Here is a 13,865-nt window from a genome sequence, read left to right as displayed (position 1 = left end):
TTATCTACACTGTAATAACTTTGCAGAACAATGATTGAGAAACGTTTCTAACATTTATGTAATAAGCAATAAAAAAGTTTAAGCTTTTTAAGCGACGAGTTTAAGATAAACCAACATCAGGGGCTGGCTGATGATAGAGACACTGTGACAAGTTTCCAAAACAGTAATTTCAAAAAATCATTTTGAGCATTCATGTGACAAGCGAGAACAAATTTTAACTAAGAAAAATTTTCATATTTTTCAAAGCCTAAATATACTTAAAAATGTCTACCTCACAGGTATTATCTGTTTCACACAAAAGAAGTATTTAGTCTGAGCTGGTAAATATTATTTAAAATATATACTGCGTCTGTCCATTGCACTAATTTTATAAATTACTAAGAAACCAATAATCTGATTCAAATATGTTAAAAGCTCACTAACTTACCTTGTGTTAACATCAAATCACAAAAATTACATGTAACGCCATGGCATATCTCAAGGCATTTGTGCATGCCACAATTACGCAACTTTCCACAGGGTTGACTACATACAAGTGAACTCTGCTGGCAACATCTAACCAAAGAGTTAATTTTTCCACATTTGCAAAACTTTTTTATCATTGCTGGGCATTGAGGGCAGGGACCAGGATGGCACAATCTACAAAAAGAATGCCCAAAATGAAACGGTAGACACAAGTTGACATACCATAAAGTAAAGGGCAAACCAATGTAGTAAGTAGTCTTGAGATGTTTTGCGATATATTTTATTATGCAATAATTCAAAATTATTTTTTAAAGCTATGTGACCTTTGTGCAATTTTTCCAGTTGATACACATTTTTAAAACAATAGCATATACAAAAATTGTTTTATTAACAATTTCACTAACATGTTACAGGCATGAGTACACCCAGGATGATCTCGTCGTGCTTTGCCACAATTCTCCCCACATGAGTGTGGTATTTCTCCCTTTTTCCATTCAGGGTTCCGCAACTTCCCACAGAAACAAAAGTAAGTGTTAGGAACTTGTTGAGTTACATTTTGACATCCAGGACATCTCCACCCCAGCGAGACATCTTTATACAAAATTAAGTGAAAACTATAAATAAAATAAATAAATTGAAATTCTATCATTGCACAATATACATTTATTTACACACTTTAAATGTCAAATTGCCCCTACATTATTCGAGCTACATTTGAAAAAGGTTTACTTAAAATTTAAAAAAGCGCAATATTTTAGACAAGACTCATGTGGGCTTACAAAAATTAAAGGAAAACAAAACTATACTTTCTAACAGGGTTTCAATTCTAGTTTTCGTAATTTTAGTGATGTAATATTATACCATCCATTTTTGCAGCTGGTGACCGAGCCCATTTTTTAATACATCCCATGTGAAAAAGGTTATAGCACATTGTACAATTCCAAACAGCATGGTGTTGCTTAATCCGGTCACAGCACACCATGCATTCATATGAACCAGATGAGAGTTGATCAAGCAAAACACCTATGAAAAAAATGAAAAAACAAAAAACATTAAAAATGAAACACAACACTAAATGCAATGATCTGACAAGAAAGATTCAACTGTATGAAAATCCCAGCTGTGCCCAAGGCTAAATAGATGTTTTATTGTTTTATTACACCAATCTTTTGTGAAATTTTGCATTTTAATATTTCTAGGCTAGCATTATGTTTCATTACGGTATTTAACATTTGTGATTGTATTTCTACAACATTTGGATTTATATTATATTAAATCTTGTGTAGGTTTGTTTAATATAAATCCAAATGTTGTAAATCTTGTGTAGGTTTGCTTGTTTTGTTTGTGAGGGCTTGTTTGATTACACTATGATCTGTGCTTTTTTTATAAGTAAAATATATTAAACGCTTGAAAATTTCGTAAAAAAATATGCAAGATGTTAGTTTCTACTAAGAGACAATTTGATTGACACAATTAGTGAAACTATATTATTTTTCTAGTTTGCCAAATCAACATGTAATTTTGACTTTACCTTGTATAAGATGAGAACAGCCAAACCAGACAAAATAATTTCACAAAGTAATATGTTTCTGTGTCAATTGTTGCATCAAATTAAACTGAATAACCATCATACAATAAACTATAACTAACAAGGCACAATCTTACAAAAAGTAAAACCTACCTGCTTGGCTACCATCTTCAATCAATTTTTCATTTTTTTTGTACTTAGCTTTGAGCAATTTTCCTGCAATTTTAACAAAGCTGGTAAACCGGAATCATGATTTATTTAGTTTGTAATAAATTTACAACAAAAGTTATTTTTTGCTTAAAACAAGTTTAGGTAAAATTTTGGGCTAAATGTAATGCATTTTAATTGAGTTTAATTAGTGAAACTTTACCTCTACTGGAAAATGTTTGTTTACTAGTTGTTTCTCTTGTTTTGGGGGGTGCCCCAGATTCATAGCCCTGTAATCAAAAAAAAAATATTAGCCAATTAATTCAAGAAATAATATCCAAAATTTGCACTTCAAGTGCAATAGTAGTTTCTGCAGATAAATTCCAATTATCACCAAATTGCCCAACTGTGTTAATTAGCAAAAAAACAATGAACTGTTTTACAAACTTGAAAAAAAAAAAAAAAAAAAAAAAACTTTTTAGTGAACAATAAAATAGAACTGTCTTATATTTTAGGCAATATTTTAACCATTAAACCTGAATATTGTATTACGTCACAATGGAATTAATCGGGACTCTTTTGTAGAATTTCAAACTCCTATACGACCTATACGATTTAGTTCAGGGGTGTTCAACTCAAACATGCCGGCGTGCCAATTTTTATCCTATAATTTCTTCCCATGCCAAAGTTTAGCAACATAATTCTTTCTAATAATAAAAGCGTTCTTTTACAAATAATAAAAACATGTAGTTAGCAGTGTGCGTTACTGCATCTAAATGTCTGTCGGTGGGTTGACTTTTGCTTTTTGCTTCTTCACACCCAACTTTATAGTTATGTGAATGCTAGCCTCCACTACAATATAATGTTATAGTATTAGAAGTAATTGTTAGTTGTCCAGATTGCAGCGATTGTTTTATATCGTGAATAAACAAAGGCAATTTACTGTATAAAAAATTAGGTATTTTTTTACAATTGGCTGAATAGCAAATTAAGTAATTTAGAGGGGCTTGCATGCCATTTTTTATTTGGTTGTGCCGCTTGTTGGACACCCCTGATTTAGTTGTTTATTTTTATGGGTTGAATTGTAACCTCATAGTGTTGCGATGTGCTAATGAGATTACGTTTTTACAGCTTGCTACGCTGCCACTGTGGGATGTATGGTCACGTTTTAAAACTGTTTGTTGCTTCACTCAAATAAAGTTATTCGTTTACTTTGGAGGGTATTTTGCGTGGAGATTGGCCACAATCGGTCTTATACCTTTAAGCAGTGGTCAGCAAACTTTTTTTGTTGCGGCCCATAATACTCTTTTTAGAGCTACTGAAGGCCCACTACAAAACATTTGCGGATTGAGGATATTTAATTTGAAGGTTAAATATTACATGGCGCCTTGATGCCCAAAACAGTGACATGTCATAATGTAAAACATACTATAAAAGAAAGGTTATAAGCGCGAAGCGCAGACAATTTTTCGTTTACATATAGTTAAAGTGGGCAAAAAATATAGTTCGGCTCTCTCAACATTTGACACGTAGGGCTTTCCAAGCTGAGTCAATTTAAAGATTCTATGCCACACCAACTTTTAAAATAAAGTGCAATGAATGTATGACTATCGCGCAGCCCACAACTATGTGATAACACTTAACTATCCAAAAGTAACACGTGGCCAACTAAAAATGGCTCTGCGGCCCACAGTTTGCCGACCACTGCTTTAAAGCCTTGAAACTACTAGTTACATTCCCAACAACATATGAGTGTGAACCTGCATTTTCGGCACTACTTTCCATCAAGCCAAAAGCTAGAAACCGGTTTGATGCGATTCAAGATGAGTGGTGGTTTGGCCAAAATGGAACCAAACATAGTGGAGCTAATAAGAAGCAAGTGCACCCATCCCATTGACGCCATTAAAAACAATGTGTTATTTGTGTATATTTTTAAGGGGGCCGTGAGCAACAATTTGAAAAATTGCTAGGGAACAGCTACAAAATTTTTTACAAAAAGTTTGAGAACCACTGCTTTTTAGGCCCCCGGTGTACTATGCTTTAACAAATTTTATAAGCATGGTTTGATAGTAAGCAAAAGCATAAGAGAATACATTAAATACAAAAAAAGGTGTTTGGGCAAGAACCCACGAAAAAAATATTCAAAAAAAGTATTTTTTGTTTGTTTGTGTGAGACGCTGTTCTTAAAAAACTAAAAAAAAATCTTGTTTATCCTTTGTTCAGCAGTCTAACATACAAACCAAAAATTTTGCTTTCATTTAAAATACTTGGAAGTGGTAGTAGTGTGATTCTCAATGAACAACCTATCTGCATATATACACCTAGTTTATAACATACATTATCAAAAATAACAAAACAACAAAAAAGACCCTAAAATTATTTTTAATTACAGTTTTATCATAATCTTTGTTGACCTTGCTCTTCATTTCATTTAGAGATGAACTTTGCTTGATCTTCTGTCGAAGATCTTCAAAAGAAATAAGAAAATCGTAAAATTGTTTATTTAACAACCCTAAAAAATAATATAATAAAACCTTTTTTAGTGGACTGAACATCCTCTTTCTGATGACTAAATCGAATTGTTGTTTTGTTCTAAAAACATACAAACAATTTTAATATAGCATCAATTTGATAACCCAACAATTTTATGTCAGAATATTCCTAAACCTCAAATTGTAAGCATTTATATGAATGGTTCTTTAACTGGTTGTGTTAGGATTGTGTCAGCATTTATCTGAAGAGACAAGGGGATTGGATGCACCAGGTCACAAACATTTCTTTAAATATTTTAAGCTACAGTAAATGACAATTCAGTGATGAAATCTCATTCATTTTCTACTTTCCTTGGTAATAAAATCCTGCCCTCTCGGCCTAGATTAAAATTTTGAGATGATGTCAGAAAATAAAGTCATAATTGTAGTCATTAAAATAAACAATTTAAAAAAAACACTATTTGTTGTTCTCTAGCAAACACGTAGACAGATATACATTTAAAAATACCATCTCCATGCAAAGCATGAAAAAACATGCATTTATTTTGTTTACATTGACAAAACTTTTAATTTAAAAAAAAACCTTGCCTACTTTTTAACAAGTTGCAAAAGTCAGGTTTTCGCATGAAGTGGACAAAATTCATGTTTGGCCACCAACACTTGAATATTCCTTAACAAGTGCACAAGCGCAAAACTAATAATCGGCCGCAGTATGGCCACAGGTTGTGCACTGCTGGTTTACCGGATGTAAAACTATTTTGTGTTTAGAGTTAGCCTTATTATTCATTTGCAAATCATCTTCATCAAACTGTGATATCACAAACCTAATGTGGTATAGTTCGCTGATTTACTTGTTCGATAACTCCATTGCCAAACTAGAAACACACTATTTTTAAACAGTGGAGGTGCCTTATGGGTCAAATTATTAATATGTACAATCTATCTAATTGTAGATATTCAACTTAATTGCCTGGATTTTGGCAGTAGCTGTTTTATATCAACAATGTTTAACAGCCTTGGTGTCACATTATCTTAAAGGTACACATTAAGGATAAAGCCTTATAATGACCTTTGTAGCAAAAGCATTTGGTTCAGATTCATCTGGTGCCTTATTTGCCACTTCCCCACTCATTCCAGGATTGTTTTCTTTTGCTGTCCGTTGTCTACTAAATCTTCTTGGTTTACTACAAAGACAATTTTCTATAACACTACAATCGATGATAACAAGGAAAAAGTAGAGGCAGAATTATTATATTGCCCACAAGTGCAAGTGGCATAATTGGTAGAGATTTTCAGAACTCAGCTGGATAAATGATTGTTACAAACAAGTCGCATTTTGACCTACCAAATTGTTTTATAAAAATTTAACCTGCCTTGCTTTGGTGTGTATAAATAGTTCTAAAAGGCAAATAAGCGTGTTTATTTACACACATGGATGAACAAATGAAATGTAGTTAGGGAAATTCTTATGTACATAAGTAAACAGGTTGACTAAATTAATAATACTTTGATTCAAAATTAATTAGTAGCTATTGATTAATTCTTTGATCCGACTCATAGTTTTATAGTCATTTCAAACATACTTGACAAAAGTAAAAGAATTGATTTTTTCTGCAACAGTTTGTACTGCTGACACTCTGAGTCATTAAGTAATTTGCTCAAACAAAACAAGAGCAATCTTGTCAACAATATTTAAGCCATAAAGAGAATTTGCCTTAACTGCGTTAAGTTGCAAAAGTAATATTCTGTCCTTAAACATGCTGGCCTTGGACAAAATGCTCTACAGCAGTGTTTCCCAACCTTTTTTCATACTAGTGCCCCCTTCAGCCCCATATTATTTGATATCGCCCCTCCCCCTCCCCAATCTTGCTTTACAATCACTATTATATATGTGCCTGAAGTGCCCAAATTGGCTTTAATCGTTGTATAACATTATACTATCTGCACTTTCGTTTCAATGAGTTGTCAGCCATGTTTTAGGTTGTCTAACTTTCTAACATACTCAGGGTTGTTCCTAAGCAAAAATTTGCACTTGCCAGTCGGGCGAGCGGCTATCCATCAGCACTCGCCCGGCCGAAATAACACTCGCCAAATATGTTGGCACGCCGTCGGCAAATTTCCGTCCTAGCGCGGCCATTTATTGGGTTATCGTTATTCTGTCTTGTGTTTTTTATACATAAACATTAGTATTTACAAAAGTCTGGTCGTTTATTTCCATGCACAGATGAACAAATTAATGACCCATAAAGCAGTTGACGCCTAAAACAATGTTTTTTAGCGAATACTGACAATTTAGTAGCCACGGCCTGCCTGTTTTCCATTTTTCTAAAAATCCTCGCGCTCTCTTTTTTCGTATTCTGGTTTTTCTGTGCTTGAAGACATTTAGCGCAGATAGCAAATAATGTCAAAATAATTGTAAATTTACACTTAAACCATTCATTCGCAAAGTGTAACAACCATATGCACCAGAGGTTATGTGCTGCGCGACGCCGTATAGTGGGTCGTTTCAGTTTTCCAAGGGCGTCCGCAATGGTTTCCACTTATACCTTACATAGTTGCGATATAAAATATTCACAAACAGTTGTTTTTTAAGCTTTGTCTTGGTTGACCGCTCTGAACTTTAAGAGATCGCAAAAACATACTTTGTATGTATAATAATTGCTAATTCTCAGCTGTGGTTACACAAGTAGGCGATATTTTCGGTCCCTCAAAACATCAAAAAAAACACTACTTACAAATATTATTATAAGACATCTGCATTCAAACTTATTGTTAGCAAAAACTGCAGCAATTGCTCTTAATTTCCTAATAAAAAATTAAATAAATACTAAAAAGTAGAATTATTATCCTGGGTACATCTCAAGTCCAATAAACTTTCCAAAGGCGTCAACGACTGGGTTAAACATATAAAAATTAACCATGTTTAGGTTAAACGATAAACCTTATAACTATTTGCCACTGCAGCAATGACGTCTTTGCTTGTTTGCCTGTAAACAATTTTTTTAAACGGGACAAAGAGTCTTTATAACGAGCTTCGAACGTAACTTTGATTAACCTTATTATAGTGTTGAAGGTATTTGCGTCTTAGTGTTTAAGGAAATAACTGGCACTAATTAATATTTCACTTAATAGTGGTGCTTAACACAAGTCGTCCTACACCAACTAATTAAATTTCTCGCCGGAGCCACTCGCCAGTCGGGCAAGTGGGTTTCAATCAGCACTCGCCGGGAACAATTTGCACTCGCATTGGCGAGCGGGCGAGTGCTTAAGCCCAACCCTGATACAATAATTATAGGAATTTACATGAGCATGTGTATAAATTGAACTAAATTAATGACGTAGTGTAGCGACACTACACCGCCCCGGATTTATTGAAGCTGTTATCTTTGCAAATGAATTGTTTAGTTGTAAATTTACAATTATTTTGTCCTTATTTGCTGTTCAACCAGTAACTATAGTGTTAGGCGAGTGGCGTTTTGTTTGTGGCGTGAAGCAACCTGCAGTGAAACATCCTTCAAGCACAAAAAAACAGTATAGGAAAAAAAGAGAGAGCGAGAATTAAAAAAAAAGAAAAACAGGCAGGCCAAGGCTACTAAATTGTCTGCTTTATGTATTATTAATTTGTTCACCCATGCATGGAAATAAACGGCCAGACTTTTATAAAAACTAATGTTTACCTATAGAAACTATGAGACAGGTTAATGATAACCCAATAAATGATCGCGCTAGGACGGAAACTTGCAGACGGCGTGCTTTCAAATTTGTCGAGTGGTATTTTGTCCGGGCGAGTGCTGATTGATTGCCGCTCACCCGGCTGGCGAATGTCAATTTATGCTTAGGAACAACCCTGACATGTATTACAGTCTACACAAGTGCTTAAAATGACAGTTGTTAAGAATGTTAAACATTTGTAAGATTATTTTTAGCGAATTGTTTAACTGCAAGAATCTATTCAAATATTTACAATATTTACAAACTGAGGATGTATAAAAACATTCCGAAGCATTGAAAAACTTATCAGGTTATCAGGTAAAGTACAAATGTATATATTTAACTTAGATAGAAGAAAACTGGTGCATGATTAGAAGCATAACAAAAAGCACCACAACAAATTACATTCTAGTACTTACCCTGAGAGGTTATCCGCATTTGAACTGTGGTGGCCATTGTCTGTGGAAGAAGGAATGGTGTTGACACCTCTGAGTTGAGCATGTTGTTGGTGCGAAAACTGAGCTTGATTGGGTAGAAAATGATATTGCTGTTCAACATAACCTGTTAATGCAAACTTGCTAAAACATAGCTCAAACACTTTCAAATATAAAGTATCTGCCACAGCCACAGAAAATGAAATGTATAAGAAAATTATTACTTTCTTCTCTGCTTATAACAAAGAAATAATCTAAGCGCTGTCTGTCAGTAAACAACATTAAACTTCCGCGATATACAAGTATTATCCTTGCTGACAAAAGTCGTAGCATCCCTAAAGAAGCGAGGGTAAAATTTTTTGTATGACAGTGTTTTGACAAAATAAGGTACTCGGGTCATAGAGCTTAAGGTTTAGATCTACCAAGTAATCTTTTTGCAAATCAGGATAAGTTGGTTGATCAAATATATATAAAAAAATCTTTAAAGTGATTGATGAATAATAAATACACAAAATAATTACAACAATGTAATACCTGAAGGAAAATATTCCTGCTGTACATGGGCGGAGTCTTGGTGATTATAAAATACCCCAGCAGGTGGCACACCATACCGATTATTGTGGTAATGAAAATTCTGGTTGTTGGCTAAATAACCTGTATTAAAGCAATACATTTGATATTACGCAACTACAGCTGTTAATTCAGTGAAACTAGACTTTTATGAATGGTTTCTTGTTTTTATCTTAATTCTCAAGATATAATTTGTTATTGGGGGCAGCAGTGTATGAGAGGATAAGGCAAGCATACACAATGCTGATTAGATTATGTTGTATGGGACTAAGCTAAATTACAAGCACGTCTGTTGCCACCTGCAATACTAAATGAAGATCGTTTTTCCGGGGTGTTAGTCGATTGGCTCGGCCTGTGTGCCAAGTCAGCTAAAATACAAGCCCGTCTTACACCTGGGGTCGGCAAATGTTAAAGTAGTTTAGTGTTTGTTAACCTTTTTAAGTCAGGGCACACATGGTGAGCGAAGCGAGCGCAATTTTTTTTGGTATAATGGCATTTCTTTTCTTTTTCAGAAGTTTTTATTACATTGCCGACAATAAAAATTAAAAAAATGTTAAACAATATATGTGCAATATTTGTTAATACATTTTCCATTTGTCCGCGACGTACTTGGCAACCTTCCATGGCGCAACGGTAAAGATGCGCTGATCTAATTCAAAAGACACCATCAAAACGTAAACAAACCGGACGTAGAAAGATTATTTGCGCGAATCGCGGAATTTTTTTTTCCTTTACGTAGTTAAAAAAGTATTTGAAATGGACTTGTGTATAATTTGTCAAAGAGGCGGTAACGAACAAAAAATGATAATGTCACTTACAAAAAGGGGGGGGGGGGGTCCGAACCCCCCTTCTCCCGGTGAGCGGACAAGCTTTATGTTACAGGATTGGGAGAATGAAAACATTGCAAGGACTGTTGGCGGGCGTTTAAACAAAGAATTGGTTTACTCAAAGTCTAAAATATTTCTCGAAAAAATATAAAACTATACAGGGTGTGCGGTTTTTGTATATTATACCAGGGGGGTATATCGCGGTTCTACTATATCAGGGCTACTCAACTGGTGGACCGCGGTCCAATGCGGACCTTTTCAGTGTTGAATCCGGACGTTGTCTGTCTCAGTATTTACTTAGTTTTAAACATAACCAAAACCAATTATTGTTGATGTACAAAAACAAAAAACAGCACAATTTCAAACAAGCCTTGTTGATGTCACATTGCAACCACGACAAAAGCAAAAACTGCGGGTACCTTTGACTCCCTCTCACCAATTTAGAACCAAGATTTAAAGAACTAGAAATAAATAAAAAATGCCAATTACTTATTAGTGACTAACAGAACAATAAATACATTTGGATTATTGCTTTTGCTTATACCACTTTATCGGATTTTATATATATTAATACAGCATTGCATTTGTATGACTGCAAATTATTTCATAAGAGTTATAACGGACCTAAGCATTTTTTAAACTTTTGTAACTGGATCTTTGCTAAAAATAGTTACGTAGCTGTGTATATTATACCAGGGGGGTGTAGCACTGTTCCACTATATTTTACCAGTGGGTATTCTGCAGTTATTCTATATTCATCCAACAGGTCTTATTTGTCAGTGTCCATATACTCTCAATGTTATTTTCTGTTTCTGTGCTTTAGCAGGCAAAAGCGGATGTGGCCCGAAGTTGCATGTTATTAGTTGGGCATGGTGAACTTTTACACAATATGTTGCCAGTGGTCTTTGTCGAATAAGTTAATTCTAATGTAAACAGTGTCTGACGGTTTAACTTAAGGATATAACGAATATTAAGTGATTGTTTTATGGGTGTTAAATTTCATTAAAGAACTGGATGGTGACCAACTTTTGCTTATGAAATTTATCACCGTTCAGTTGTGCATTGCAATCACTTTTATTAATGTTCTGTTGTGCATTGTAATATATTTCAAGTTGCAAACTCTACTGATTTATAAGAAGATTTTTAACTGCCGAATTTAAACTTTTGCCCCCCTAAAATACACCCCTTTTTCCAAGAGGTAAAATGTTTAACACCAGCTTTAAATGGTTCTTTAACATTTGAGAAATTTTCAGATTTTTATCTTATTTCCTTGTATTGTAAATATATCATTGAAATTTACTAAACTTTTGTGCATTTGCGGTAACAGTTGAGGCCCAACTAGGTGACTAAGATATGTCGCCAAGGTGATATTTTTTCAGCTTGCAAGTATTTCTCTGTTGCACAAATAAGTGACCTCTTTATCCAAACTGTTATACCAGACATACGGCCAATGGTGGCTATAGACCCATCTGTACACACATGAACACAAAAAATACCAGCTAGGACTATTTAGGGAATGCTAAATATCTCTACATGTAGGTAGAACAAATTGCTTCCGATGAAGCCTTAGTGATGTGGGATACACCAAATACAAATGATCTTTAAATTGGATGATAAAGCAGTCATCAATAATAATTATTCACCTTTTTTATCATGCTTCCTTTTATTATGTTTGGAAAGTTTTGTTACCTCATTTGATATTTCAAAATAAATCTTAAATGTAAATTTTTTTGGCCGATATTGATATCTAATAATTATAATTTGTATTTTTGCTCATAGATGACTAATACCGATAGGCCATTTTTTTTAATTAGGTACAGGTTTGAAGTACATATTTATTACCAAGGGATGTTCAACGTAGAATATATAATCCTTAGATTCTAGTCCAAATTTGATTCATATCCAATTCTGATATTTATAATAATCAGTAATTGAAACCTATATAATTTGTTTGTTTTACCACAATGGATATGCTAATTGTACTACATACAAGAGTGGCAAGTTTGGATAAAGGCCTGTCGCTTTGTGACACATTTATAGTGCTTGATTTAAACATAGCCATGTAGTGCGGTGTCAGTGATTTTTGGCTGACGGCATGCTAGTATTTTTGGCGAGGGTTACTTCCTCCAGGCGAGTGTTGCCGACTGGTAAGGAAAAATTTCAAGGCAAACCCTGTCAGTCGCAACAATAAAGTAACGTTACACCACTGACCTCTAGTCATTTACCTGAAGGATGTGGCCATGGATAAAAAGGTACCACGCCATGGTCAAAGTGTTGAGATGAGCTAGCTGAAAAATTATGTCTAGATCGTTGTGGGTTGGAATTATCAGTCACCTAAATAAAAAAATAATCTAAAATTATCATGTAATTATTGCACTAATAATAATAAATAAGTAATTTTAATAATAAATTTATATTTCGTGACAAGCATTTTGAGCTCAAATTCTTTAAATTGTTTGGTCTTGTCTCTAAAGTTAAATGCTGTGATCGCCTAATGAATGTATAAATCATGCCACGTTTAAGCGATAACTAAGGCAATTAACAAGGAAATGATGCCATCCACATGTGGGCCCTCCTGTTACAGCGAAGTCCCTGGAAACTTGTAAACAAGCGCCAATCAAATGCATCAACAAGAACACAAGGTTTAATGTCATGAGAAACCTTAGAAACTGCAAGGACTCTAAACCATCGCACTCAACACGGTAAAAAAATGTTTATGATTAATTGCTATTTTGTTGCCTAAGGATATATATATATATATTATGATTAATCCCCCAAAAAACAGAAGTTAAACAATTTATTGGAATGTAGTAATTTTCAATATTCTGGGTACGCTATTCTAGTTTTTTTTTTTCTAAGAACTATATTTTCAGCTCCCTGATAGAAATGCTACAAGAAGAATATTAAATTGTTAGGATTCAAATTCTGATACTTTGAAAATGAATTTTGTTGTTCGTTTTGGACAGTTGGATAGGCTAATAGTTATTTTAATATGCCCGCTTTACTGCATGCAGCGGCTTTGCATATTCGCAAGTTGTAATTTTGGACAAGTACCTACCAAGTTTGTTTATGATACTTCCTTCGAATCAATTATTAAATGCCAATCTAATTTTAACGTTTATGTGGTTAAGTACCTGTATTGCAAAAGATTTTTCAATTTTCATAAATTTGTGTTTATTGTGAACAAGATAGATGGCCAGAACAAATAACGCTATGCGTATGACTTCAGGTGAACCTCTGGCTAATATCCATCAAAGGTATACAATATAGCATTGTTGTAATGCAATGGTAGCACAATATTGGTACTAGCAATGCTGTTACGATTGCAGCTTGATTGTTCAATAGATTACAAGTAACACTTGTAAGTCATAATTACCTAGTAATATAATCTGCTGTAACATTAGTTTGGCCCACTTTACCATTTCTTGGAAATAATATATTTAAAAAAATTTTTTTTTTTTTCTAACTTCGGTCATTTTTCATAGCAAATTTTCCAAGTTAGACAGATTGATATTAGATCATATTTTTTTATTTTGCTTTGAAATATTCTCGGCTGTCACTGATTATACTTTATTATTGTAACGGTATTAATTTTATGCTACAAAAAATAACACTTGACCCATTATAAACTAGTAAATGAACTTATTGTAACATCATTTTTGCCCACTGTCTAAATTCAGAGGAGATATAT

General features: G+C 33.8%; 1 protein-coding gene across 2 annotated transcripts in view; it reads right to left on the bottom strand.

The window, feature by feature from the left end:
* LOC146145091 (transcriptional repressor NF-X1-like) overlaps positions 1-13,865 on the bottom strand; it is a 36,272-nt gene that overhangs the window by 12,116 nt on the left and 10,291 nt on the right. The window contains exons 2-12 of one of the 2 annotated variants that reach the window (XM_083390365.1): positions 12,400-12,508; positions 9,312-9,431; positions 8,763-8,904; positions 5,702-5,816; positions 4,675-4,732; positions 4,531-4,607; positions 2,364-2,430; positions 2,147-2,209; positions 1,327-1,488; positions 870-1,056; positions 428-639 (exon numbers count right to left, since the gene is read on the bottom strand). In XM_083390365.1, coding sequence (XP_083246491.1) covers positions 428-639; positions 870-1,056; positions 1,327-1,488; positions 2,147-2,209; positions 2,364-2,430; positions 4,531-4,607; positions 4,675-4,732; positions 5,702-5,816; positions 8,763-8,904; positions 9,312-9,431; positions 12,400-12,508 — 1,312 coding nt within the window. The remainder of the gene's footprint in view (positions 1-427; positions 640-869; positions 1,057-1,326; positions 1,489-2,146; positions 2,210-2,363; positions 2,431-4,530; positions 4,608-4,674; positions 4,733-5,701; positions 5,817-8,762; positions 8,905-9,311; positions 9,432-12,399; positions 12,509-13,865) is intronic. The other variant, XM_083390366.1, reaches the window with a different exon arrangement.

The sequence above is a fragment of the Ascidiella aspersa genome, chromosome 5, assembly GCF_963924565.1.
Source record: "Ascidiella aspersa chromosome 5, kaAscAspe10.2, whole genome shotgun sequence".
In the NCBI taxonomy this organism is placed as follows: Eukaryota; Metazoa; Chordata; class Ascidiacea; order Phlebobranchia; family Ascidiidae; genus Ascidiella; species Ascidiella aspersa.
The sequence above is the reverse complement of the archived record's forward strand: the minus strand, read 5'-3'. Positions and strand labels throughout refer to the sequence as shown.